The 26,758-nt window shown below is 35.5% G+C and overlaps 1 protein-coding gene across 1 annotated transcript in view; it reads right to left on the minus strand.

The window, feature by feature from the left end:
* Window positions 1-26,758, minus strand: part of Hibadh (3-hydroxyisobutyrate dehydrogenase) — a 113,863-nt gene that overhangs the window by 75,292 nt on the left and 11,813 nt on the right. The window contains exons 2-4 of the mRNA XM_005377465.2: window positions 23,491-23,651; window positions 12,550-12,659; window positions 9,983-10,104 (exon numbers count right to left, since the gene is read on the minus strand). Of these exons, the coding sequence (XP_005377522.1) occupies window positions 9,983-10,104; window positions 12,550-12,659; window positions 23,491-23,651 (393 nt within the window). The remainder of the gene's footprint in view (window positions 1-9,982; window positions 10,105-12,549; window positions 12,660-23,490; window positions 23,652-26,758) is intronic.

Below are 26,758 nucleotides of genomic sequence, written 5' to 3' on the forward strand. Positions count from 1 at the left end.
TGAGATTTAGCAAGCAAGTCTAGCAGTCTAAGGGAAACTCCTTAATAGGAAGCCTCTTCTTACTCCTCTATATTCTAAGATTATCTCAAATTACTAAATCTTAACCCAGCTGTGTATAAAATTTGATTTCCTGGTAAGGAACTGTTACATAAATAGGTACACACAAGTTCAATTATTTAATTTTCACACTAATTCCTAACTGGAACAATTCAGTTTTGAGAGTCAATGAGGCTTGCCAGCAGGGAAAGCCTGGGGCTACCTAGAAGCGCCACTTCAGAGTCCCTTCAACTTCAGTTTCCCATGCAAACCTACAGATAGATTAAGCAATCAGCAAGTTCACATTCAATTATTCAAGCACAGTTAAGTATTATAATGATGCCCTTGGAACAGACTGAACAGTACTTGGTCATTAGTTACAGCAATAGTTTTAAATTTGCCTTGTCTAGCATTCATTATAGAAGAGAGGTGATCAAACTGGAACTCACCCTATTCCAGTGGATACACTTCCTCTACACACAAAGTTTTTATAACTTATACCTAGGTGCTTACCCCCAGCCTCATGTGCTCATAGGTGGGATGTTTGGAAGGTGACTGGACCACAGAAGTGTGATACTGGGTCATGGGTGTGTCATACTGGATTAGTCCACTAATTGGTTTAGCATAGTTCTGGGTGTTGATGATGGACTTACTGAAGAAGGAAAACCCACCCTGAGTGTGGGTGGCACCAACCAATAAACTGGATGGAATAAAAAGGGAAAGAAGGAAGCCTCACTGCTTCCTGCCTGCCTTCCATAAACTGTTTCTCCTCTACCATGCCCCTCTTCCATGCTGCCTTGCCTTGGAGCCAGCCAACTATCAACTAAAAACTTCTACACACAGTGAGCCAAAATAAACCTTTCCTCTTTTAAGTTGTGGTTGCCGGGTATGGTGTCTCAGCAACAAAAAAGTGAGACAGAAGTGCATGCACCCAAAGTAGTGTGACTAAACATTTGACATTAAATGAAGATTATAAATTTCATGAAGATGTGATCTGCACAAGATAGACTAGGGCATCATACTTATGAAACCAGTGTAGCCTGGCTAATTTACATGAAGCCCAGTTATCTTTCCTTTGATAATCAGTGTTAAACACATAATATTAGACACCTGGGGAGTCAAATATATATTATTCAATTAACAAACTCTGAGTTAAACTACCAATTAACTCCTGGTGATACAACAATAAAAGTTCCATAAACATACCCACTTGTTCATCTCTCAGAGCTCATACAGAGCAGCTCTCCCCACTGAAACACACTATTCTCCTGGACTTCGGCTTCACATCTCTGCTTAAATATCACTTTCCCAGAAAGGGCATCAATCATCTCCATGTTTTAAAAGAGCCCTCCCATTAGTCTCTATTTCCTTTACCATTTTTGAAATTGTTTTTGTTTGTTTACTTTATTTCTACTAAACACAGCTCCAATAAGCAAAGTCCTAAATCTAGTGCATAGCACACACAAAGCACAGAAAAAGTTGTGTTTATTGTATGAAATGAAGAATGAGGTATTTCCCTTGTGGTCAAAGTGCCATCAGCACAGAGAAGAACAGATAAAAATGTATAAAGAGAAAACACAATGTAATCTTGTAAAAATTATATAAATACAATAATTTTAAGTGTAAGATATTTCAATGAAGAAAGAAATGTAGATCTTAGTTTTTGGTTTCCTTCCTTTTCTAAAAGTTCCAAGCTCTCTTTAACATCCAAGGGAACTTTTTAAAATTTCTTCATTAACAAAAATTAAAAGTGGTAAAAGAAATATATAAACCAAACAAATCCCTTTTTCATTGTCTAAATATTTACTAAAGAACTGTCAAATTTAGAATTTGTCAAGAACTGGAATTTGGGAAACCAAATTCCTTTGGCTTCCCCGGGGCATTACGGAGAATCATCTAGGAGGTTTCCAGTAGATCTTTAACATATATCTTCATCTCCAGGCCTAAAATTCTTTCTTTGCCCCAGAATCTGCCGTATAAATTAAATTTAGTGTTATCTCTCTTTAAATGTCCATAAAGCTGAATATGAGATAAGTCAAGACAAGTATTCACAACTCAGACAGGATGAAGAATGTTTCTCTGCAGTGCCTACAATGCTGCCAGAGTTCAAACTGCTAATGCACACTTCTTTGCTGTAAGTACTGGAAATACTGCCATATTACATTATTTTGCATTTTGCAACTATTCACATATTATTAATATGTTTTCCTAAATTTAAACTTTTAATATAGGGACTTCTCTTAAATTGTTCTAAATATCATTCAGCTTGGGAGTAAAGAAAAACTGCAAAACAGTCCAATATATTTAACATTAATCCTGAATTCTAAAAAACTAGAGAAAGGACTGTAAATGCAGCTCAGTAGTGGAACACTTGCTTAGCATGGGCAAGGCCCTGGGTTAGATCTCCAGTACCAGAAAGAAAAAAATGATTGATTCAGTCAGCCATACTTTATCAAACTAGGAGTATACACTGGAGATATAAAGTTCAATAAAACATAGTGTCTTCCTTCTTCAGAGTCTAGTAAAAAGAACAGACATAAACTTAGGCATAACACAGTGGTCCTTGTGACATCAAAGATTTTATATTATGGGAATACAGAAGAAGGACATGGAAAAACAGCATCATTGTTGCTATGCAAAACAATTTTCTCATTCCTTTACTTTCAGGTATAATCCTGTTCAACTCCCAAAACCTTGTACCTCAGAACAGACCTGTCTCAGATAAACTCAAAACACAGAAGGGATATGTCAAGATAATATTTTTTTTTTCCTCTGAAGATTTATTTCATCAAACAGCACCAACCAGGTAATTCCAACAGGGAAGACTTCCCAAAACTGGTTCTACTCCAAACTATCTGCAGACCGAAGACCCCCGATAGCCAGTTAATAGGACTGATCTGATCACTCCTGAGTTCTGCAAATTCCAGAATAATACTTTCTCAACCATTTTTTTCTCAAGTTAACTCTAAAAAAAAATTATCAGGCCTCTTCCAGGTTAGACAATAGCCAATGAAGGTTAGAACATAAGGTAATTCTCCCTATGTTTTCAATACATGTCAGTGCCTATCAGATACCAAAACACAAAGGGACTAGGTGATGGGGTTAATAAAATTATTGGAAATGAGTTGTCAAGAGAACTGCTATGAAAAAGACACCCATATGATGAGACTGAAAGGCAAAAGGTCTGGTACACTGTGGGAAGAGCCTTAGCTGGAGTTGGAAAACCAGAATTCTAGTGCTGGACTCGCTAATAGCTGGGAAACCCTGGGCAAGTTACTTACTTTTAATTGCAACTAAAATATTGCTAAGGGCCCTTCTAACAATAAAAATTCAATTTTAAGAACATATGAAACACTTAAAAATTAGACACACTGTTTAACCTTAGCAGTCCATGTAAAAACTGTAACAATTGCTGTTGAATTTTCATCAACTATTTTTCCAAAGCTTACGAAATATGGGTATCTCATGTCAGCTTGTCAGGTAACATGTGGCCAAACAATCCCCCTGGTAATCAAATACAGAGATATTCATTAGGAAGCTGTTTATAGTAAACAAGCAACTCTTTCTCCAGCTTGTTAGCAAATCCAGGACTAGAATGGAAGTTTTCCAATTTAACTGGCTGCATCAGTTATCTATAGCTACATAACACCCATCTCCAAGTTTGGTGAATTTATTTGTTCATAATTCTATAGGTAAGCAATTTAGACTGGGCCTAGTTAAGAGAGTTCATCTGCTAGTCAGAATGGAGGTCACTGGTACAAGTGCAGTGATTTTACAGCTTGACTAGGGCCAGATGGTTAAGAGGGCTTCATTTACATCCTTGGTGGTTTATTGCAAATGTTTCCAGCTGCCTAGTCCAGGCTTTCCTGCTGGCTGAAGAGTTCCTAGCAGCAAGACAGGGAACACTTCAATAAGCACAGTGCTTTCAAAGATATCCTTCCTAACATTTGCTAATATACCAGTGACCAAAGTGAGATGGCTAAGCCCAAAGTCATCTAGGGAGTGGATACAGAGAGTCATTAGACTTCGTGACTGTAACAATGTACCATATCAGCTATAGCTATTTTACCCAAGTAATGAGATTAATTTTATAATTATTTTTTTTCTATTTGGCAATCTTTATTCTTGGAATAAATTAAAACATTTTAGAAAATAATATTTTCTAAGGCAGCAGAATATGAAGCAACACCACACTAATCTTCAACTCTGCCATTTACAAACAGTATGATCTTGAGGTAAATTACTCAATATCTCTGGATGTTATTTCCATTCTTGGTCAAATGGGAATATCACCACTGCTCTATCTCACACAGTTGTTTTTCCAGTTGAACTTCACCCAATTTTTTTCAATGACTGAAGACCAATCTTGTTCCAAGTACTGCGCTAAAAAACAAAGACAAAAGACACACTTCCATGATATATAAGAGTATGAATAATGCAAAAAGAAAACTGGTAATAATCCAAATAATGTGCATCCTAGTAGAAAGAAAAAGTGTAATAACATATGTATACAGAAGAATATCAAGCAAGACATTCACCCATGACACATAGACATGCATTCAAGGGGGTGAGTAGAGGTTGACATTCAATCCATGTTGAGTTTGGCAGACCATAAACCCTGACATAGGGTCACATCTGCTCAGAAAAAGGAGAACATTTTTCTTTGTACAAAAGTGCCTCTGGTCCACCTATGTGCTGCTTCAGGGTAGAGAGGTCTCCCGGCACAGAATATGCTAGCAGCTCCACCAACACCGCAGAAGAAACCCAGAAACAGAACATGAAGTAAAAAAGCAAGCCACAGAAATACTCATGATTCCATTTCTAGAATATTCCAAATTATAAAAAATAAAACTAGTGTCTAGAGATAAAAATACGTAGGGGTTAAACCATAATGAAAAGCATGAGAATGAGAGACAAAAATCAGGACACTGGATACTTCTAATCAGAGAGAAAATAAGATTGGGGAAGCAGATAAGCAGGTAAGAATTTCAATATGACTGAGGTGATAGATATGTCAATTACATTAAACACTGCATCTATGTATTGAAATGTCACACTGTATCCATAAATATGGATAATTACTATGTGTCAATTAAAAATAAAAATGTATTTAAAAAAAAGAACTTCAAAGATAGTAAGTGGTAAGGCTCTATTTCTTAAACTGGGTGCTACGTAACAGCTCAGCCATGTCCAGTCAGTGGCCCATAGGCTACTTGCCATCTTTTTTTTTTTTCAATATTATAATATAACAAAGTTTTCTTACTTATATGCATTAACTATATTACTTATTTTATATGACGCCCAAAACAATCTCTCTTTACTCAATGCAAACGGAATATTTGTACTTTCTATACATCTTATAAATATCTTAAATATGTGCTCAATATTTAATAAAAACTGAAAGGGAGGTGATTTCTTGATACCACAAACTAAAAATAAAATTTTAGTTTATGGTATCAAAAAAATAAAAATGTTTTATTTTTAGTTTATGGTATCAAAATAAAATACCCTAATACCAAAATAAAATATACTGATAAATACCAAAATAAAATACCCTGATACCAAAAATAAAATTTAAACCCAAGAGGAAGAGAATTCATATCAATAAATATTACATAATGGGCTTTGATAAAGACGTACACTTTAGTGGCTTCAAAAAGAAGTACCAGATAGCTTAAAGCATGAAAATACTTCATAAAGTAATATTTGTAGTATAAAAATTGTTCCTACTGTGTGTGAATAAATAAAATTTTATTACTGATAATAAGAAAGATAAACACAAGAGCCATTTATGATGGGTCTACAAATATCAAAGCAAACCCTGGGAAAAACCTTCACTTTGTTACCATAGACTGGTAAAATGATGCCATAATAATTCTTTCTTACTTCCTAGAATAATACTTAGCAAGAAGTAGAGAAAAATGTTGGGTTAAGAAAACTACTCCCTTCTCAAAAAAATCTATGCATCTTAAATTCATCTGGATTTTTTAAAATTACCTTTAATATGCTAACCACAGAACAGTAAGTATAGTATGATCCTATTTTTATTTTTCTAAAACTACTATATTTGTATGTATCTATATATAAATCCATTCAAATGTAGTTTTTAAAAGTCTAAGATGAGAAATAAAGCAGGACTGGTGAGAAATGGATTTTTAAAACAGGAAATTTTAAAAAGTTTTATTCCAATGATCCCAAAGAGTCCATATTTCATATTTAGAATTTAAGCTATGCTTTTCCTACATCCTATTTTTTTTGTTTTGTTTTTCTCCAGTACCGGAAATTGAACTCACAACCTTGCGCTTGCCAGGCAGGCACTGTGCTGCTGAGCTAAATCCCCAGTCCCCATCCTTATTTAATTTTATTTGGTCAAAATAGAGTAATTTTTAAGTCAGACTATTTAACATTTAAGAAGTTTCCTCTATTTTAACTGAGAAAGTAATTATTTTTGACCCATCATATTAAAAACATAAAAATAATAACTTACCAATACAAATAAGAAGACCAATACAAATAAGCTGCTATTATATACTAAATCTCATCATGATCACATGTCAACCAATAAATCCTACATAAAGCTTTTAATAAATATAGTACAGGTTCGGTATATTTATGGTTATATCAAGGTTCAAAAATAGTTTGATAAGAACAAAATGGTAATCTCAAAGTTTTCTAACAAGACTGTATTTTTAAAGTTAAAATACTTTAAAATCAAATTAAAATTCTTCATTATAAAATGATTTCAAGGCTGCACCTTTGAACAAAAGATCAGTTAATAGCAAGATCATGTGGCAAAGGAAACAATGAACAGATTGAAGATATGACCTACAGAATGAAGGTCTGCAAAATGTGTATCAAACAAGGGGTCAAGCAACCCTAGAGCAAAAATAGTATCTTTTGTTGTTGTTGTTGTCTTTTTGTTGGTTTGCTTTATTTTGTTTTTTGACACAGGGTCTCACTATGTAGCCCTGGCTGGCCTCCAACTCTCAGTGATCCTCCTGCCTCCTCAGCCTCCCAAGTGCTGGGAGTACAGATGTATGCCACCATCCTGGCTAAAAATCTATTTTTAAAATGGGCAATAAACCTCAATAGAGATTTCTCAAAAGAAAACATACAAATGACCAAGAATATACCAAGAAAAAAAAAAAAAAACAACCCTGTTCAACATTACTAATCACCAAAAAATGTTAATCAAACCATAATGATATATTACCTCACTCCAGTCAGAATGGCTATTATCAAAAAGAAAAGATAGTAAGTGCTGGTGAGGATGTGGGGGAAAGGGACCACTTACATCCTGTTAGTTGGAATGTAAATTAATACAGCCATTATGAAAAACTGTATACAGGTTCCTCAAAATTTTAAAATAATGCTACTATTTGATCCAGCAATCCCAGTACTAGGTATATATACGAAGGAAATGAAATCAGTCTGTCAAAAAACAACTGCACTCACATGGTTTTTTGTTTGTTGATTGGTTTTTTTGAGACTGGGTCTCACTATGTAGTTCAGGCTGGCCTTGAACTCAAAGCAATTCTCCTCCCTCAGCCTCCCAAGTGCTAGGATTACAGGTGTGCACCACCACGCCCAGCACTCCTATTTTTATTGCAGCACTATTTACAATAGACAAGAAATGAAAGTAACCTGAATGTCCATCAATTAATGAAAGGATAAAACAAGCCAGGTATGGTGGTACAAGCCTGTAATCCCTGCACTCTAAGAGGTTCAGGTGGAAGGATAGGAAGTTCAAGCCCAGTGTAAACAATTTAGTGAGACCAACACCCGCCCCCACAAAAAAAAGTTTAAAAGGGCTGGGGACAGAGCTCAGTACAAAAGCCCTGAGTTCAATCCCCTGGACTCAAACAAAGAGGAGGGAAGGGGAAGAGGTGAAGTGGGGAAGGAATGGAAGGAAGGAGGAAGGGAGGGAAAGAAGGAGGGAGAAAAGGAAAATGGATAAAATGTGGTACATATATACAATGAAATACTACCCAAGCATAAAAAGGATAAAATCCTGTCATTTGTGATAATGTGGCATAGAACTCTCACTAGAAGGTCACTATGTTAAGTGAAATAACTCGGACACAGAAAGACAAATGCTACACAATCTCACTCACATATGAAATCCAAAAATACTGATCTCAGAGAAATTGAAAATCCTATAGTGGTTACCAGAGGCTGAGGAGAGTAAGGGGAAATAGGAAGGGCAAAAGGTTGATTAACAGGTATCAAATTATAGCTGGAGAATAAAAATAAATTCTAGTGTCCTCTTGTACAATGGGGTGACTACAGATAAAAATCACATGCTGTGTATTTCATAAAAGCTAGAAGAAAGAATTTTGAATGTTTTTACCACAAAGAAATGATGTTTGAGATCATTTGTTTAACTTGATTTGAAGATTATCTCAATGTATACATGTTTCAAATATCACATGGTACCCCATAAATAGGCATAACATATGTATGAATTTAATTTTAAAAACTACAGCAAGATATTTACCATACCAATTTTCAAATCCAATTGTAGAGCCACTCAAAGAAAGAACTATTCAGTTTACCATTCCATCCTATAAAAAGCCACACCACCACCAAGTTTACTAGTATTTTATGATCCAAGTGCCTAAACCGCATCATAAATCTTACACCTAAATCTTATTTAGCCAATTCAATATAAAAATAAAAAGAGCTAATAATTACTTGTTCCTCTGTCTATATTTAAAAATGGTTTGGGATATAATATATCTTTACAACAGTATTAAATTCTTTCTGAAAAAATAAGAAGTGATTTAAATTATTAAATTTAACTTTTTGACTCTAAAGACCACAATCAAAATAAATTTCCTATTTTGTTGTCTATTGCTACACTGCTACAGAAACATACCCACAGGGTAATTTTGATTACATGGGAATTTTTAAAAATTTGGAAATTATACAAAATCACACCTATCATTCTACCATTCCAAAATACCTAGAGCCTACTACTATTTGATACAATGAGCTTTTATAATTTCCTTAGCAGACTCCTTCTGTTCTCACAGACACAATCACATGGTTTTAAGTACATTATATGGTGAACTTTATTTACAGATTTTCTAATATTAAGCCCTCTCTGTACATATGGCCTAAACCAAACTTGGCTGTAATATTTGATATATCTTATTCATGGCTGAATTTGTTTGCTACTGTATTTTTTTAAAAGTTTTTACTTCTATAGTCATGATTGAAATAGACCTACATATAATTTTTCTTTCTCCTACTGTTTCTGTCTCAAGTAAGCATCAGACAAAATTATTAGCTCTTGCAAAATAAGACGTATTTCCTCATTTTCTGGAAAAGGATGTATAAAATTTAGATGATTTGTTCCTTAAAATTGTGGTGACAGTTATCTGTAAAACCATCTGGGCCTCATGTTTCCACTGTGGAAAGGTTTTGTTTTTTCCTTTTCCTTTTTACCACTTCTTGAATTTAATAGTTACAGGACTGCCGGGCGTGGTGGCGCACGCCTGTAATCCCAGCACTCAGGAGGCTGGGGCAGAAGGATCATTGCAAATTCAAGACCAGCCTGGGCTACAAAGTGAGCTCAAGCCCAGTCTGAACTGCATGGCAAGACCCTGTCTCAAAAAGAAAAAAAAATATATATATACACATATACATAGTTATAAGGTGTTCAAGCTAATTAGTTCTTAAAAGTTAAACTTATAAGAATTTATCTATCTTTACTCACATTAATTGAGATAAATATTCACTACCCTTCAGAATTGTAGTACCTTATCGTATACGAACTTAGAACCATCACTGTATCTTTTTGTTAAGTTTTAATTTTTAACAAGAGATTGAGAATCATATAACAGGTCTAAAAATAACTGCAAATATCTAAGTGGCCCCAAAATCATAACTGTTGCTTTTGACAAACAGACATAGGTGTGCATATATTTTAGCTACTACTTACCACCAGAAACAGGGGCATCCATGAAAACTGCTCCCATTTTCTCAACTTCTTTGGCCAATTCTTTTGAAACTGCAGGATCAATGGTACTGGAATCTATTAATAATGAGCCTTTCTTCACTTTTCTAAGTAAATGAATAAAAATATCTATAGTTTACAATTCTGAATAAACATTTTGTGCAATTACCTATACAATCAGAATCAGCTAAGAGCTGCCAGATATCCAGGAGGTTTTTGGGTTAGTACTAAAAACATTATTAGTGAGAACTGGTCCAAAAATCTCATATTCATTTTCAGATCAATTATAGTTCAAAGTAACCCGAACTCTTCCAAATAAACAACAACAACAAAAATCTGATAAACTACATGGTATAAATTCTACTTTCAGATAAAATACACACTAACATAATAGAGGTGAAGCTAAAATGTAAGCAATTTAAAATACCTATTAACTTTACATTTTTGTTTATAAAGTCACTGAGTCTTTTAAAAAGTAATTTATTTGTCTTTAACAAGCTATACTGCAAATTTCACATATCCATGTAATTTTCACAGGGCAGAATAAACAAAAGTAATTGAAATCTAGACATCTGCTTCAGAATGACATATTCTTTTTATAACTGATATTTTTAAAGGTCAAAATAAAATACCAAATAAATACATAGGGAAAATATAAGAATGAATCAGGAAATTTCACTAAGTTTTTTGCTATTGTTCCTTGTGGCAAATTAAAGTACATCTACTGGTAAAGGGGAAAAAAGTCTTTTCAAATATCAGATTTACAACAACATTTAAACAGCATTCTTACACTAAAATATTTTTTGTTCATACTACAAGCACAGAGTATACACTAGAAAATTCCCTTATTATCTATAAGGCAGTGCTTATTTCTATTGGCTAAGAAAGTGACCTAAATTATAATTTTTTAAAAGGGCAATGGCACACTTTTAATTCAAATTTCCCCAAGTTGCTACCCAAAGGCCACAGAATCACAACTAGAAAATTAGAACTCAGTAAATATAAATATTGAAAGAAAAAAAGTAAGTAAGTCATGGGCAAAACTACTAAAACATGAAATCTTTCTATAGGAAAAAATAGCACACAGAATGATTTAAACAATTCTAGACATATAAATTGTTGTAATTCAAATTAAATGCTTGGATATATTCCATAGCAGAGAAATAGCAAACTCTATTAGTGATTATAGCAGTGTGTAGGTTTCACTTTATACGTACCCTAAAAATTAAAAATTTATTGTATCAGTCTTCCATATCTTAGTATTTTTAAGATCTTAAATCTTTAAATAAATGGGAAACCGTATCAAAAATTTACAGATGCACTGGATTGGGGGAAATAACCCTGACCCAGAACAGAATAAAAATCATCCATGAAAAGCAAATTATAGTTCATTATAAAGCCAAACTTTTTCAAAGTGCTCCCTGGAGAAAATTGGTCTGGTAGCGGGCCATCACCCTCCAAAGTAAAGGATATTAATAAATGTAGGGTGGTGTCTCCATACAAGGTTTTAATAACTTTTCCCTAAGAGGTAAAGCAGGGCCATAACTGGAGCAGGTTAGCTAATGAGTCAGCTAAGATGCCTCTGGACCACACACAATGTGGGCCTGGGGGTTCCATCCAAAATGAGTACCTTCCAACCCTCCCTGAAATCTAAACATTTATCTTATCAGTTTTCTGCCTAACATCCAAGTGTCTTTTGCTTCCAAGTTTGTTAGTTTTCCAGAGCAATTCAATTTCCAAAAACCTCAAATTTCATACCTGACAGTTTCCTAAACTCTTTCTTTTAGCCCTTTATATGTCTACATAGTTAACAGCTTATACTAACTGTCTGCTGAAATTCAACAACAAAATAAGTTAGAAATAAGAACAAGTAAGGCCAGAAAACTAAGTTGAGAATTCACCCGCTGTTGTTCTAACCTAACCACAAGGGTTTGGCAATGGGCAGCAATTAACCAATAGGTTTGCAGAGGCAGGTACAATAGGCACTGGATGAGAAATTCTGAAGTAAACCATATGTTACTTAAGGAGCCACTGCTAACCTTTAGTCCCAAGTTCCCAAAGTTCTTACTACCAATGTACTAACCCAGAGGACATACAGTAACTCTTTTATTATACAATAAACTGTTAAAATAACAGTGTTCTTTCCAATGTTTGGTTTTATTTTTCACAGAAACTTTTCTCTGAATTTCTACAAGCTGTAAGAGAACTATGTTTTTACCAGTTGTATGGTTTTAAATACAGGTTTTAAAAGTCTCTTGAACATGTTACCAATGAAAGTAAGTTTAATGCAAGAGTTACAAAAAAGAAACAAGCAAAAAAAAAAAAAAAAGAATGAAACCAAACCAAAAACACCTATTCCCAAAAATCACATACTTGACTTCAGTGAAAAAATACAGTAAACACTTGACAATGAGAAAACATACTACTCACATTATGAAATAAAACAGTACAGAAAGGCTTAACAAACATAACTGTAATTCTCTACCAGTTCTAACAAATGTGAAATTCATGAATCATTGCAACAAAACAATCCATACTTGAGAAATACATACTTTAGAATCCCATTCGCTCCAGAGTAAGCTTCCACTGCATTGATACTGGTGGGCAGCATTGTAATAATTCTGTCAGCCTTTTCAGCTACATCTGCTGGGGAAGACACTACCTTTAAGAAAAATGCAAACATATTACTTAGCTTAAAATGTAAGCAGTTACTACAGCACAAGTAGGAACAACTTTTTACATATGCCCAAACAGTTACAAAAAAAGCCAACCCTTATTTGTAAATGACCAAAAAGAAAGAAAACAGTTTGTTACCTAAAATAAAAGTCCTTTTTGTATATACACACCAATACAGTTCCTTTAAAGTGTAAAGGGAATTGATGGGAAAAGAGAAAAACCCAACATTCCTGGGAAAAGACACACTTTTCATGGATTCCTCCAACTTGGACTTTTAAGCAGTATACTTTTTTGTTACCAGCTTTGACTACGAAAAATACTACAACAGAGCTGGTAATCCAACTACAGGATTCACTAGTGATGTAGTGGGTAGCAAAATCCCTCACAAAATTTCAATCTCCAACTACCACCATCCTTCAGTCTCTCTTTTCAGATCCAAAACCAAAACAAACAAACAAATCACTATTTGAGAAATGATGAGGACAAGGACACAAACACCTACTGCAAGAAGGCCGGCAGGGTAAGGTATCAGAACTCATGGGGAAACTATAACTATAGAGACATATGAATAGGCACCAAAGCACACCCTCGATCCTCATTTCCACTTTAAAATGACCACCAACATATTATAAAGGAAAGTTTATGTCCATTCTATTTGTGAGTATGCACACACTGTGACCACTGATCAAGATATCAACTTTAATGGCTTAAGAAATGCCTAGCAGATTGGTGAAACACAGTTCCAGGTGTGTCTGTGCATTATCAGCAACTTGGCCAGTAAACTGAGGCAGGAAGACCCACCCCATATGTGACTGGCCTCAACCAATAGACTTGTAGCCAGGATGGACTAAAAAGAGAAAGAAAGAAGTGTTGCCATTTTGAAAGAGCTCCAGTTTTTATCAACACCTTCAGATTTTGGTCTCCAGTTTCTTCCATCTTCCAACTTGGATTTGTACTAGCAACTCTACAGTGAGCTTCCAGGCCTTCAACCTTAGAGAAGTGCTGCATCCTTGATCCCTCTTGTTCTGCTTCTTCCATCTTCTTGGGCTGAGCCACTAATGGACCTCAAGCTCTCTGGTGCACCAACAGCCATTGTGTATTCTTTCATCTCTGATCCTGCAGATGGCCACTGTGGATTCTCCTGCCTCTAATCTTGTAGCCTACCTAGTATACTCCCTTGCATAATTACACAAATATTTTCTACTAATTCTATTCATGTGGTCCACACACTCTCACTTGCACTCTGCCCTTGCCTCAGCAATCTTGCTTTCCCTCATATAGCCCTGGCCAGCCAGCAGCCAGCAAAGAGGTCAGAAGATATCAGGAGCTCACTCTGATTCAAATTCTCCCTAAATAGAAGGAATCCACCACTCTGGCAAAAGTTTTCCCTAATACCACTTCCCTTTCAATTAAAAAAAAAAATAATAATAAAACAAACAAAAGTCTACCAGGCAGATAATTCAAGAATTGTCTCCAGAATAATTTACATACATAAAAACTCCATAATTCTACATACATTATGTATGTAGAAACTGACATTTTCCATTAGAAAATGTAAAGAGACAAGTAAGCATCTTAGGAATGGGAATGTGTCTGCTTTTCATGTGTGTGTTTACATAAAATCTTCTTTTTATCTTTTATGTACAGTTGATGAAAGTGAAAGAACAGAAAGCCAAACACAGTGTGTAATCTAAATATTATGAGCTAGAAGTAACTACATTTCAATTTTCCATTAAGAGACTATCAACTTCTAAATCAAATTTTGGATAAAGCAATTTCATAAATCATTCTTTAAATTTTCAGACAATCAAGTATCCTAGCACTTTTGTATTAACAGGGTAGGAAATATAAAACACCTGAGACTCTAAAGCTAAACAAAAGATTCTCTCTCTTTCAATGTTTCAATCTATCAACAATGCAACATTTTAGAATCTACAAGGTACATTCAACCTGTATATTTTGATATTTAATAGGGATTTTCCATAGATAAATCTTAAATTTTTTAAATATCCCATCAAAGTACAAAAAATATACTTAAGTTACATGAAAACTTTTCCTACACTCAAGTAAGTACTGAGCTTCAAAAAGAGGTAACTATTTCCTGACCAAGTTCAACTTTATCCAAGGGAACTGTGGCTCAAAAACTGAGGCAATAAGAAAAATTGTTTGAGTCCTAATTCTCTGCTCTTGAGCTATCTCAACAATAGACAGTACTTGGAGAGTCCCAATTCCCAGTTTAAAGAAGTAAACACAATGCAAAAGAACGGTATACCTTTCAGTGATCTTGCTTTCTACTGAAGGTCCATGCAGATCCTTTAGGGATATCAGTAAGTCCTGAGGTCTAAGAGTCAATTCCAGGATTCCTTTTGGCATCTAAGAGCCCTATTCCATTGAAAAGAAATTCAGTTCCTTCTAGATAACTCCTTGAGAGGTTCCCCTAAAGGGCACCAACAATAAGTTCACAGATCTAAGGGTGCTTCACATCTCCAAGCTTCTCATTCTCATGAACCGGCAGTGCCAATTCATCCAACTGCTAAGTTCGTAGGGGGCCAATCAGCCCCCTACATCCCTAACATCTGCTTCTTGGGAAGCCTGGATTGCCAGAATACTCCTACCCCTCAATTATATAGGAAAGTAGTCTCAAAGTCACAGGCCCAGAAAAAATACACAAGGACAGTGATAGCTGCAATGTCACCACTATCCTGGCCATAACTGCTCTGTATCTAATGACTATGTACATTTGGTATATAATGATAACAATTCTCTAATTTATATTACAAAGGCATATTTATTAGACAAACATTCAAATAAACTTGCCATACTTCAAGACTGAAACAACTGACAAAACTTGGCCACAACTCAAAAGCTGAGGGGAAAATACCAACCTCATCACCAATCTGACACTAACCACAAAACCCTTTAGAAACCAAACTAATTAGAGTCCCTTCAATTACATCTGCTAATGTTGTGGATAACCAAAGACAGCATGAGTCAAAGACAGGAACATTAATTTGCGGAAGCCAAGACCCAGGTTTAGTTACAGTTCAGCCAAGAAGTCATGTGATTTTGTGCAAATCACTTAACCTCTCGGTTTTCCAATGTATAAAAATAAGAATTTGAGTTATTTTGGGGTTTCTATCTTCCAAATAGAAAGGAAACTTAGAAATATGCTTATATTTAGTAAACAAATTCTAGGAAGATATAGTCCCTGTGAAAAAAGGCTGATGGGACTAGAAGCACCTGCAGTGACTCAGTACAAATGGACAACATTAGCAGGAGACACACTGCACAGATCTTCAACACTTCCACATCTGTGGACAGTCACTGGGCTGGCAGACTCTGAGCCTTAGCTCTGCTCAGATTGCTGGGGCTCTCCAGAAAGATCTCCTGAGAAGCCCAACTGCCTCATTCTTACACTGCTGTGAATTAAGAGGACACTACTTTGTATTATCTCAACCTTGACTACAGAAGATTGGTTGCCATATCACAGTATCTATAGTCTTTAGGAACCCTTATAGCCAATCTCTCTCCATTTAACTTTGGTTCATCTGTATTCTGACATATATCAATGGCAAGAGTAGAGGACAGGATGGATTAAAGGCAAAATCTGCTTTGCTGGAGGGGAGGAAGAAGGAGAGGAGAGCCAAAAGTATCTGAAGGATCTCCTTTCTACATGGCCACTGGAATGATATATAACTGCTGCCTAGTCACTTTATATAGGGACAAAAATCTTGCCGTCTCCTCCGAGACAAGGAAATGTAAGTCAAGTTCAGCACTATTTCCAAGTAAACCTGGTAGATAACAAAAATTTCAAGAAATAATATGAACATGACTTTGTTAAACTCACTACTTCTGTGTTTTTTTAGTCCTTCAAAGCAGAAAAGCACAGTTACTTCAAAACTACACTACACTAGAAAAAAAATTTTTTTAAGCTTTTCAAAAAATGTTTATTCTCTTTAAAATAAAAACAAAAAGGCCAGGTGTGGTGGTGCACACCTGTAATCCCAGCACTCGGGAAGCCGAGGCAAGAGGATTGTTGCAAGTTTGAGGCCAGCCCAGGCTAAGAAGTGAGCTTAAGGCCAGCCTGAACTGCATAGTGAGACCCTGTCTCAAAAAGACAAAATAAATAAATAAATAAAATAAAATAAAACATAAAGAATAAAAAAAAGTTTGTGCCTATAACTTGAAACACTTGGACAACAATGTTAGAGCCCACTCAGCAAGATGCTTTTAAAGCTCTCATTTAGTAAGACTTGAGTGGATGCCAGACTAGATCCCAAGAGATTTATTTCATTTTCAAATATGTTCCTGTCTTACAATAAAATAGTTTCCAAGTTTTTAAAGAAAAGAGGACCTAATTAAATGTAGTTCAACCAGAAATCTCACACATGAATAATGAATATATACCAAACTTTTGGCACAAATCATCACCATCTCAAAAAAAAAAAAAAAAGAAAAACCTAGACATGATCTTGATGCTAAGCCTTAAATTACAAGTACCTTCCATAAATAAAAGTGGAATGGAAGGAACAATGCAGGAAAGATCCTAAAGCAGGAATGCTGTCAAATCATCTCATCTCTTAGTTTTACCACTGCCATTTAAAATATGTCTACAGCCAGGTGTGGTGGTGCACGCCTGTAATCCCAGCACTTGGAAGACTGAGGTAGGAGGATCATTGCGAGTTCGAGGCCAGCCTGGGTTACAAAGTGAGTTCAAGACCAGCTTGAACTGCATAGTGAGACCCTGTCTAAAAGAAAAAAAAAAATCTATAGTTCTCTTCCAAAAGTACTTTGGACTCAGTGACTTGGCCAAGATCCTGCAGTGTATATGTGTGATGCTGAGGGAAAAAAGATCATAAAGAAATACAGGACAGATACAACCATCAAATCCATAGCAACAGTACTAGCAGCTGCAGTAGGGGCACTAAGAGCACTTTCTGTCAGGTTTTCTGGGACTTAGAGAGAGGCAGATACTATTATTGTCTCTATTTTATAAGATGAGGAAAGCTAAACAGACACAATCTTAGGTAACCTGTTTGAAGTCACAGGGCTAGCTTGTGGTAGAGCTGAAATTCTGGCCCAGGCTGTGTGGTTCCAGTTTATGGTTTTATTGTTGTTTTTCGTTCTTGAAAGTTGGTTGTTCTGGTACTGAATACTGGAACCAGCACCTTCACACTGAGCTAAATCGCCGGCTCTTCATTTTTATTTTTTATTTTGAGACAGGGTCTCACTAATTTGCTAAATTTCCCAGGCTGGGATCCAACTTGTGATTCTCCTGCCTCGTCCTTCCAGAGGACTGCAGATTCACTCATTACAGGTTTTCACAATCACATGCAGACTTTATGTTTTTAAACCACTATGTTCACAATGTATTGATTCCTGTTTTCTCTGATGACTACCATCAGTTACATTCTTAAAAAAGATGCTAAGAGTTGAGATGATGTTGTAGGTCAAACCTGAACTTCCAATAGAAACAAGAACATAATAAAGGGATGGTAAAACAGGAAATTTCACATTTTTTTTATGGACATAAGCACATATAACAAATTTAACCAATTATAAACACCTTATCAGACTAGGTTAACATTTAAAGGCAGAAGTGAGTTGATTACACATAGTCATGTAAAACGTTAAAACTTTTGCTTTCTTAGTAACCACGCGGTACATTTTATGAGATCTTTAGAACCAGCTGATCACTCTATGCACTAGACAGGTCTACTCTGGTTCTTTTTCCTGGCTGCAGACTCCAACAGAAAGGTAGGCAATGCCAGACATTAAGTAGCAGCCTTTCTACAATCTTCTCGGGGAAAAGCACACTTGTTTTCTTTGGCTTTCACCTCGTTAGCTTCACTTAATACAGTAACATGGGTGGAGAAGTTGGGGGAGATGAGCACCTGTCATTAAAACGTATCCATCAACTTGAATATACTGCGAACTTCTTAACCTTTAATCCCTCAGGCACTGTTTTGCACAATGGTAGAAGTTTCAAGATTTCCACATATATTTTTCCATTTCATCCCAAATCCTTAACCTGTGGTAATCAGAGCAATAAAAAGTATATTTTCTTCACAAGGAAGTGGAGATACTGGCACTGCCAACTGAATGGAGAGCATTAGAAGAGGAACTAAGAACTGTGTACAGCTCAGTCACAGCTAACACTGACACACAGTATTCACTATGTACCAAACACGAATTTACATTCTTTTCATATATTAACTTACTTAACCCCCGTAATGTTTTTATGAAAAGGTAGAGTTATTAAAAAAAATAATAATTTCAAAAAGAAAAAGGTGGAGTTATTCTTATATCACACATGAGTACACTCAGGTTTAGAGACAACAAAAAAACCTGCCCAAGATTGCACAGATGCTAAGTAGCAAAGGTGGATTCCAAATAGGCATTTTTTAGTTTCCCAATACTTGCTGTAGGGCCAGGGATGTAGCTCAGCGGCACAAGCTCCTGCCTGGCAAGCACAAGGTCCTGAGTTCAATTCCCAGTACCAAAAAACAAAAAAACAAAAACCAATACTTGCTGTATTAGTTTCTCACAGATTCCACAACAAATCACAAGAGTGGTGGTTTGAGGCAGCAGAAATTGACTCTCACAGTTCTGGAGGCTAGAAGTCTGAAATCAAAGTTAGGCTCAGGGGAGAGTCTTTTCTTTGCCTCTTCTAGCTTCTGCTGGCTCCTAGAGTTCCCTGGCTTCCTGCAGTAGCATAACTCTTAATACGAGCCTCCATTTTCACATGGCCTTCCACTCTGTGTCTTCTACCTTTCTGTCTCTTGGAAGGACATGTGTCATTAGATTTTAAGCTCACTCTAAATCCAGGATAAGCTCATCTCAAGACCCTTACCTTACTTGTATCTTCAAAGACCTTATTTGCAAAAATGTTACATTTCTTGGTACTAGGGGGTAGGACATAAATATATCCTTTTTTTTTTGGTGGTGCTGGGGGTTAAACTCAGGTCCTCATACACGCTAAGCATGTGCATTCTACCACTGAGCTACACTCCCAACCCTCCTTTTTTTAATGGCTTTACTGAGATATAATTCATATTATCATATAAGTCCATTTAAACTATAATTTGATAGCTTTTAGTATATTCACAGATAGGTACAACCATCACTACAGTAAATTATAGAACTCTAAATATGGAGTTTTCAAAGCAACTCTATACCCATTAGCCACATACTTCTGTGCTCACCTGTACCTCCCCTTCAGTACAAAATAACTAGTGTACTTTCCGTTTCGATAGTTTTTCTTAGTCTAGACGAGCTAGACCGGTGTGGGTGAGCCTACAGCACACACGTCACAGTGGGCTGTTTGTTATCACTGAAAAGTCTAAAAAGTTGGCCATCGCTGCTCTAGACTTTCACGAGCAGAACTATACAGTACATGGTCTTTTGTGACTGACTTGTTACTTGGCCTGTTTTCAAAGTTCACCTACATGGTAAGAAATAGCAACACTTCATTCCTTTTAATTATTGAGTAATATTCCATTATAGAGATAGAACACATTTTGGTTATCCTTTCATTCACAGATCTCTATTTGGGTTTTTTACACTTTTAGGCTATTACGAGTCATGTTATTATGAAAGATATCCATGTGGACACATGTTTTCACTTCTCTTGGGCATATACCTAGAAGTAGAGTTACTAGGTCTTGTCATAACCCAATGCTCAATTATTTGAGAAACTTCTAGACTCTTTACCACAGTGGATTTACCATTTAACATTTTAAGGGTCCTAATTTCTCCATATCCTCATGAACACTTTTTGTCTAATTTTTTTATTCTAGCCATCCTAGTGTGTGGCTGTCTTGTGCTTTTGACTGTACTTTTCTGGTTTTTGTGTTGAACATCTTTTCATGTGTTTATTGGCCATTTATACAACTTCAAGAAATGTCTACTTGAATCCTTTATAATATAATTACTTATCTTTTTATGTTTCTGTTGTAAAACTTCTTGTTATATCCTTATCAGAGGTATATTTGTAAATATCTTATCCCACTCTGCGAAATGTCTCTTCACTTTTTTTTTTTTTTTGAAGGTACTAGGGATTAAACCCAGGGACTTCACATTGAGCTACATTCCCAGCCTTTTTAAATCTTTAGCCAAAATCTTGCTAATTTGCTAAACTGCCCAGATTGAGCTTGAAATTGCAATCCTCCTGCCTCAGCCTCCCAGGGTATTACAGGAATATGCCACCATGCCTGGCTTTACTTCCTTGACGGTGTACAAGTTTTTAATTTTGAAGAAGGTCAATTAACTTATTTTTAATTTTGTTGTTCACATTTTTGCTGTCATATCTAAGAATGCTTTTACAAATCCAAAGTCACAAAGATTTACACCTGTGTTCTAAGAATTTTATAAAACAACTTTATGATGGCCACTATTTAAACACTGTATACCCTCTAAACAACCCATTCTAATAAATATTATTTAATTCCACCAAACCTATGGATATAGGCTCAGACATTAAAGAGAGAAGGGACAGAAGAGACATGATTAGTGACTTAAGATCATTGATCCCAAAAGGATCTAGACACTTTATTTTCCAGTAACCTAGACTATGAAGATGAGTAGCTGCATTTCAGAATCATCAAGGAAGATGCTACAACACTCCAAAATGTTTCACACATAATCAAAAGGTGCGAAGCCAACGGCAGACCTGTGTTTAGATCCTGACTCTTGCTGTTCACTTACTGTATATCCTTGAGGATATTATTTCACTTCTCCCGTATACCAGTTTCCTGATAATACTTCTGTTGCAAAAATAAAATGCGATAATACATACAAAATTTTTATCAAAAGATATAGTAGGTGCTCACTAAATATTAGCATCTTTTCTCTCCCTTTTAAAATGTAAATAAGCTTTACTCCTTTTTATCTTTTTGGCAGGGGTCGGGGATGAACCCAGTGCCTGGTATAGGGTTAACCCTTAGTCTTAAGGTAGCCTTCCCTCACAGCTACCTAAAATTACTAAAAAGAATTATTTTGGGGAATAGAGGTAAGAGGGGTAACTTCAGACTATGAGATAGTTCAGGCAGAGCATCAGACAGCTCTGGAAACCTGAGAAGCAGCAGAAGAGATTCACAAAGCAGTGATGATCATTTCAGTTGTTCCACAAATAAGCTGTAAGTGCTATAGGCATTAAGGGAAGTATAATGGCATCAGTAATAATTTAAAAGTCCATAAACATCTGCTTTGCCAGTACAGGTAAATAGTCTCCATTCATTTCCTATCTCTATCTTTGGTTAAATTCTGTATTTAACTGAAGGCATTTCCTCAGGTTAGGGACTGAATAGACCTGTCACTCCTACTAACAAATACATCAACCACTGAAAAGTGACAACACTAAACAGATGCATTAGCTCAAAAGGTAATAATCCATCTCCTCATAACAACTACTAATTGATTTGTCTCAAAGTGAATATCAACTTAAAATGTATACCATATCTGAACACAGCAAAAGATCGCCTCTTCTAGATTCTCTAGCAAAATAGCTCATCAAATCTTACCAACAAGGCTACTAAGTGCCTAAGTTATTTCAGGTCAGCTGTAAGCTCACTGCACTGCGGGTGTCTCTTTTCACAGACTGTATGAGCAAAAGCAGTTTCAACACTACTTGAAACAGTTCCAGATCACACTCACATTCTCAATCAACACTACTATCATTTCAGGTGACACATAAACCACAGAAGAGAAGATACAGGATATCCAGTTTTGCAAATGATTTCTCAGTTACCTAAACCTATTCACTACCCAAACACTGCAATTTGCAATAGTACTGTATATGCTTTCAAGCCTATTACCCAGAAGTTAACTGCAGAGAAGTTATTTTTCTCTCACCTTTTTCAATTATCTATTATTTCTTCAGGAAGTTGTTAGTATTCTCCAAGTTCAGGGATCACATTTCACCCTCAGTTAATACTCTACAACTTGTACAAAATTTTCCATGTATCTAGAAACAATAAAACTCTAAACTTAAATACTAATACATGGTCTCTTGTCGTCTGAGTTACTAATAAAGTTTAGCAAATCCAAACAACACAAGACTTAAGAAACATATGTTTAACTAGCATGTTAAACTACCATTCAGTATGAATAACTCTAGTCCCCAAATGCTTGAAACATAAACGGTAGCCTAAAAACAATACAGGAATTATTTGTCATAATTCCACCTTTAGTATACCATGTTTTTAGGCTAACTCCTACCTTATGGCCAATATCTAATATATACTCACAAAGTACTTTCATGAACAATTTACAAAATGCATTCACATATATACTTTCATTTGTGTTTTACAATCTAATGACATAAGTTATCACTGTCTACATTTCACACATAAGGAAACCAGCTGAGGTAAAATAACTTGCCCCCATTAAGACGGCATGTAAGTATCTGAGCTGCAGCTCAAGCTAAGCTTCATATCACTAAGCCTATTTCCATTCTATGACAACCATGCCTGCTTTCACTTACACAGGAGGCTATTTTTACCAAGCTAACTGCTTTAACAATATAGTAATTAGGAAATACTACCTCAGAAAACTAACAGAGCAAAGCAAAGCCCTCAGACCAAACCTGAGAAATGATCTGGGTCAACAGCTAAAGAACAGACTCCCTACCCCAATTATCTAATGGACCTGCTCCTTTGTTGTGCAACCTGAAACTGAATGAATGTTAAATATATGATATAAATCTAACAACAAACTAGGTTCAGAACTCCACTGGATATACTTCTTAGGAGCTATCACTTACTTGAATGAATTTTTAAATATTAAAATCTAAAGTAAATCTTAAGAAAAGGCCTTACCTGTTCACCTGCCTCTTGAAACTCTTTGCATGCATCAGGGAACACATCATAAATAATGAGTGGATAGCCATGTTTCATAAGATTTTTTGCCATTGGATTCCCCATGTTGCCCAGTCCAATGAAACCAACTGGAGTCTTAGAAGCCATTGACCTAGAAGCAACTGATATCAATATATTACTTTCAATAAGGGCAAATAACATTTTTATTATAAACATTTTTACATAATAGTAAATCAGCTGTTATTCAGATGTTTCCTATAAAAGAAAAATTTTAAAAGCTAAATTTAAAATGACTCAATAACATTTAAAGACATGAACAATGTATAAACAGACTAACTTGTAATTAGTTTTCTGGAAAACATTAAAATTTTAGGCAATCTTTCTTTTTTTTCTATACTGGCCCTCTACTATTTTTAACAGTAAACTCAATAATGTTATCATTTATAAAACACATTTCATATGTTGCCTAATATATGATGCATTTTGGCTTTCTTGTACCTATATTATCTTATTTATTAATGTGTCTAAAACACTAAAAAACCTGTATTTTGGACTGGGCTCAAGAATTATGAATCTTTTCATCTTCCCACTTCCAGTTATAGTAACTATCCCCTCCAATACTATAAAAACAAATTCTGGGCTGGGGCTGCAACTTGGCAGTAGAGCATGTACTCAGCATGTTCAAGGCTCTGGGTGCAATGCCAGCACTACTACCCCCAAAAAAACTTAATATGTTAACCCCCAAAGAATGTATTTCAACCAAAGTTACTATTTTATAAATGTAGTCCTAGGGGAAGGAAGAAATGCTTCCATACTGACAAGGGTAACAGTATGTAGGCTTTGACTAAACAGCATTACACCTCTAGAAAAGGAGTATGAAAGAAAGAACAAAAAAAGGAGAGGAGAGGAGAGGAAAGGAAAGGAGAGAAGAGGGCACGGGAGGGGAGGGGAATGGAGGGGAGAAAGAAAAGTAGGGGGAAAGGGAAAGAAAGAAAGAAAAGCCCTTAAAGCTGTATATAAGCTTTGGTTTTATTTTTTCTTCTTCATAAAAGACTTTTGAAAAACACATTGGGGGAACACAACTTCAAAGAATGTGCTAGAGAATAAGAAAGCTTTATAACACCATAGAAATAACGTTAGATACAATCTCCAAGTTTTTAGAACTTGACTCAACATACGCTACTCAACAAATATTTACTGCCTGAAGCACTGACAAAGCTTAGAGACAGACAGCAAAATGTACTCCTTTCCCTTGAAGAAAAGCTCATAATCTAGTGAAGGAAGGAGAAATATCTTCACTTGCCCTTTCACTTGTCAACTTTATTTTTCCTTTTTCCTTCACAGAATCCAGTTTTAAAATTATGTAGTGCAACGATTAATCACAGCCACTCTTTTAAGTTTCAGATAATCTAAAGTGATTGATCTCTACTCTCCTGTGAACTTAATCTAAATGTAATGAAATTTCCTAAAAGCAAATTATTTGTACCTTCAATGCTTAAGCAACAGAGATCTTAAGGGGTTAGAAGTATATTTAATTCCTTTTAATATGATAAGTGACTCTACCAGTCCCATTAAATGTGGTAACATCCCTGTGGAAGCCCTTTGTTTTTCTGGCCCACACAGGTTCAATAATAGAGGAAGACACCTAACTGAAATTTATTTTGAAATTAAATAGCATCACCGGGGATATAGCTCAGCGGCGCAAGCTCCTGCCTGGAAAGCGCGAGGTCATGAGTTTGATTCCTGGTACCAAAAAAAAAAGAAATTAAATAGCATCAGAATTATACTTTGTAAGAGATCTAATGTTCATGCATAAGCAAGTAACAAAAATAGCTTAAAGGAAAATGTAGCACTACTCTGCCGAACTACTCTGTTAAGTTGGAAAAGTATAATTTAACAATCTAAAAACATTAGAAACTAGGAAGACTCTATTTTAAAGGAAGTTAATTCAACAGGCAACTACCTTAGGCCACATATGTAACAAACCTAGCAAGACAGAACCACCACTCAGCCACATACTCAGAAAATACTAAGCAATTGTTCATATGTGCCACCTGAAACACTATAGAAGATACAAATGAGACACAGTTCCAGCCTTGACCAATCTTAAAACCCAAGAGGGCATAAACTATATACTCAAACAATAACACATGACAGGTAAGGATAAAAACAAACAAAACAACAATGCTGATACAAGAGAATTTATGGTTTAGTAGCTCAAAGAAGGTAGCATTTGACCTACCTTCAAGTGTACTAGATTGAAGGTAGGGGAACTAGGAAAGCCAAGAACCATATGAGTAATAGTAACAGTTAATGTTTATTATAGTTTTATCACATAACAGACATTGTACTGAACACTATATAGATAACATCATCATCATTTATTACCCTTAAGCCTATCTTTCAATTGGGAACTCTGATTGTTAACAAGTTATAAGTAAAATGCTTCAAATTTTGCTAAGCTGTAAAACCAGTGTTTAAATCCATCCAATCTGATTCTAGATTCTCCTCCTATAACCACAGTATGACACTGCTCTCCATTTGCTTGCCAGTGAAACAAACAGCAGGATATTAAAAGTGGAAGAAGTAATGTGACCACAACAGGGAAGGCAAGGAAGGATGCTAAACAATTTGACTATGTTTTGTAGGAAAGAAAATTATTGAAGGGCTGAGCAAAAAAAGGACATGATCAGACTTATGCTTTAGAAACAAAAATGAGCCTGCAGATGAACTGTTAGAAGAAAAAGCATGAATGCAAGAAAACCTAAAGTTACCAGTAATGCTCTAGATCAGTGATGGCAAACCTTTTAGAGTTTTCAATGATATTAACAGTTCGCTGCAGCACATGTGCCATAGATTCATCCACACTGCTCTAGATCTTATTTCAGGCTGCTATAAAACACCCTACAAATTACTTGGCTTAACAATAAACATTTATTTCTTACAGTTCTGTAGGCCAGGATGTCCAAAATGAAGGTAATCAAGGTGGCTGCACATCAGTGTCTGATGAGAGCCACTTCCTCGTCTGAAAACTTTTCATTGTATACAATTTTTTCATTGTATCCTCATTTGGCAGAAAGTGAAGACAAGCTTTCACATCTTTTCTCAGAAGGGCACTAACCCCAAGAGTTGGTTCTTTGAAAGGATACATAAGACTGATAAAACCTTAGCCAAACTTAAGGGAGAAAAAGAGGAAAAAACTTGTATCAATACAATTAGAAACGGAAAAGTTGAAATCACAATAAACACCACTGAAATCCAGAGGATT

The sequence above is a fragment of the Chinchilla lanigera genome, unplaced genomic scaffold (assembly GCF_000276665.1).
Source record: "Chinchilla lanigera isolate Chin_1 unplaced genomic scaffold, ChiLan1.0 scaffold00009, whole genome shotgun sequence".
Lineage (NCBI taxonomy): Eukaryota > Metazoa > Chordata > Mammalia > Rodentia > Chinchillidae > Chinchilla > Chinchilla lanigera.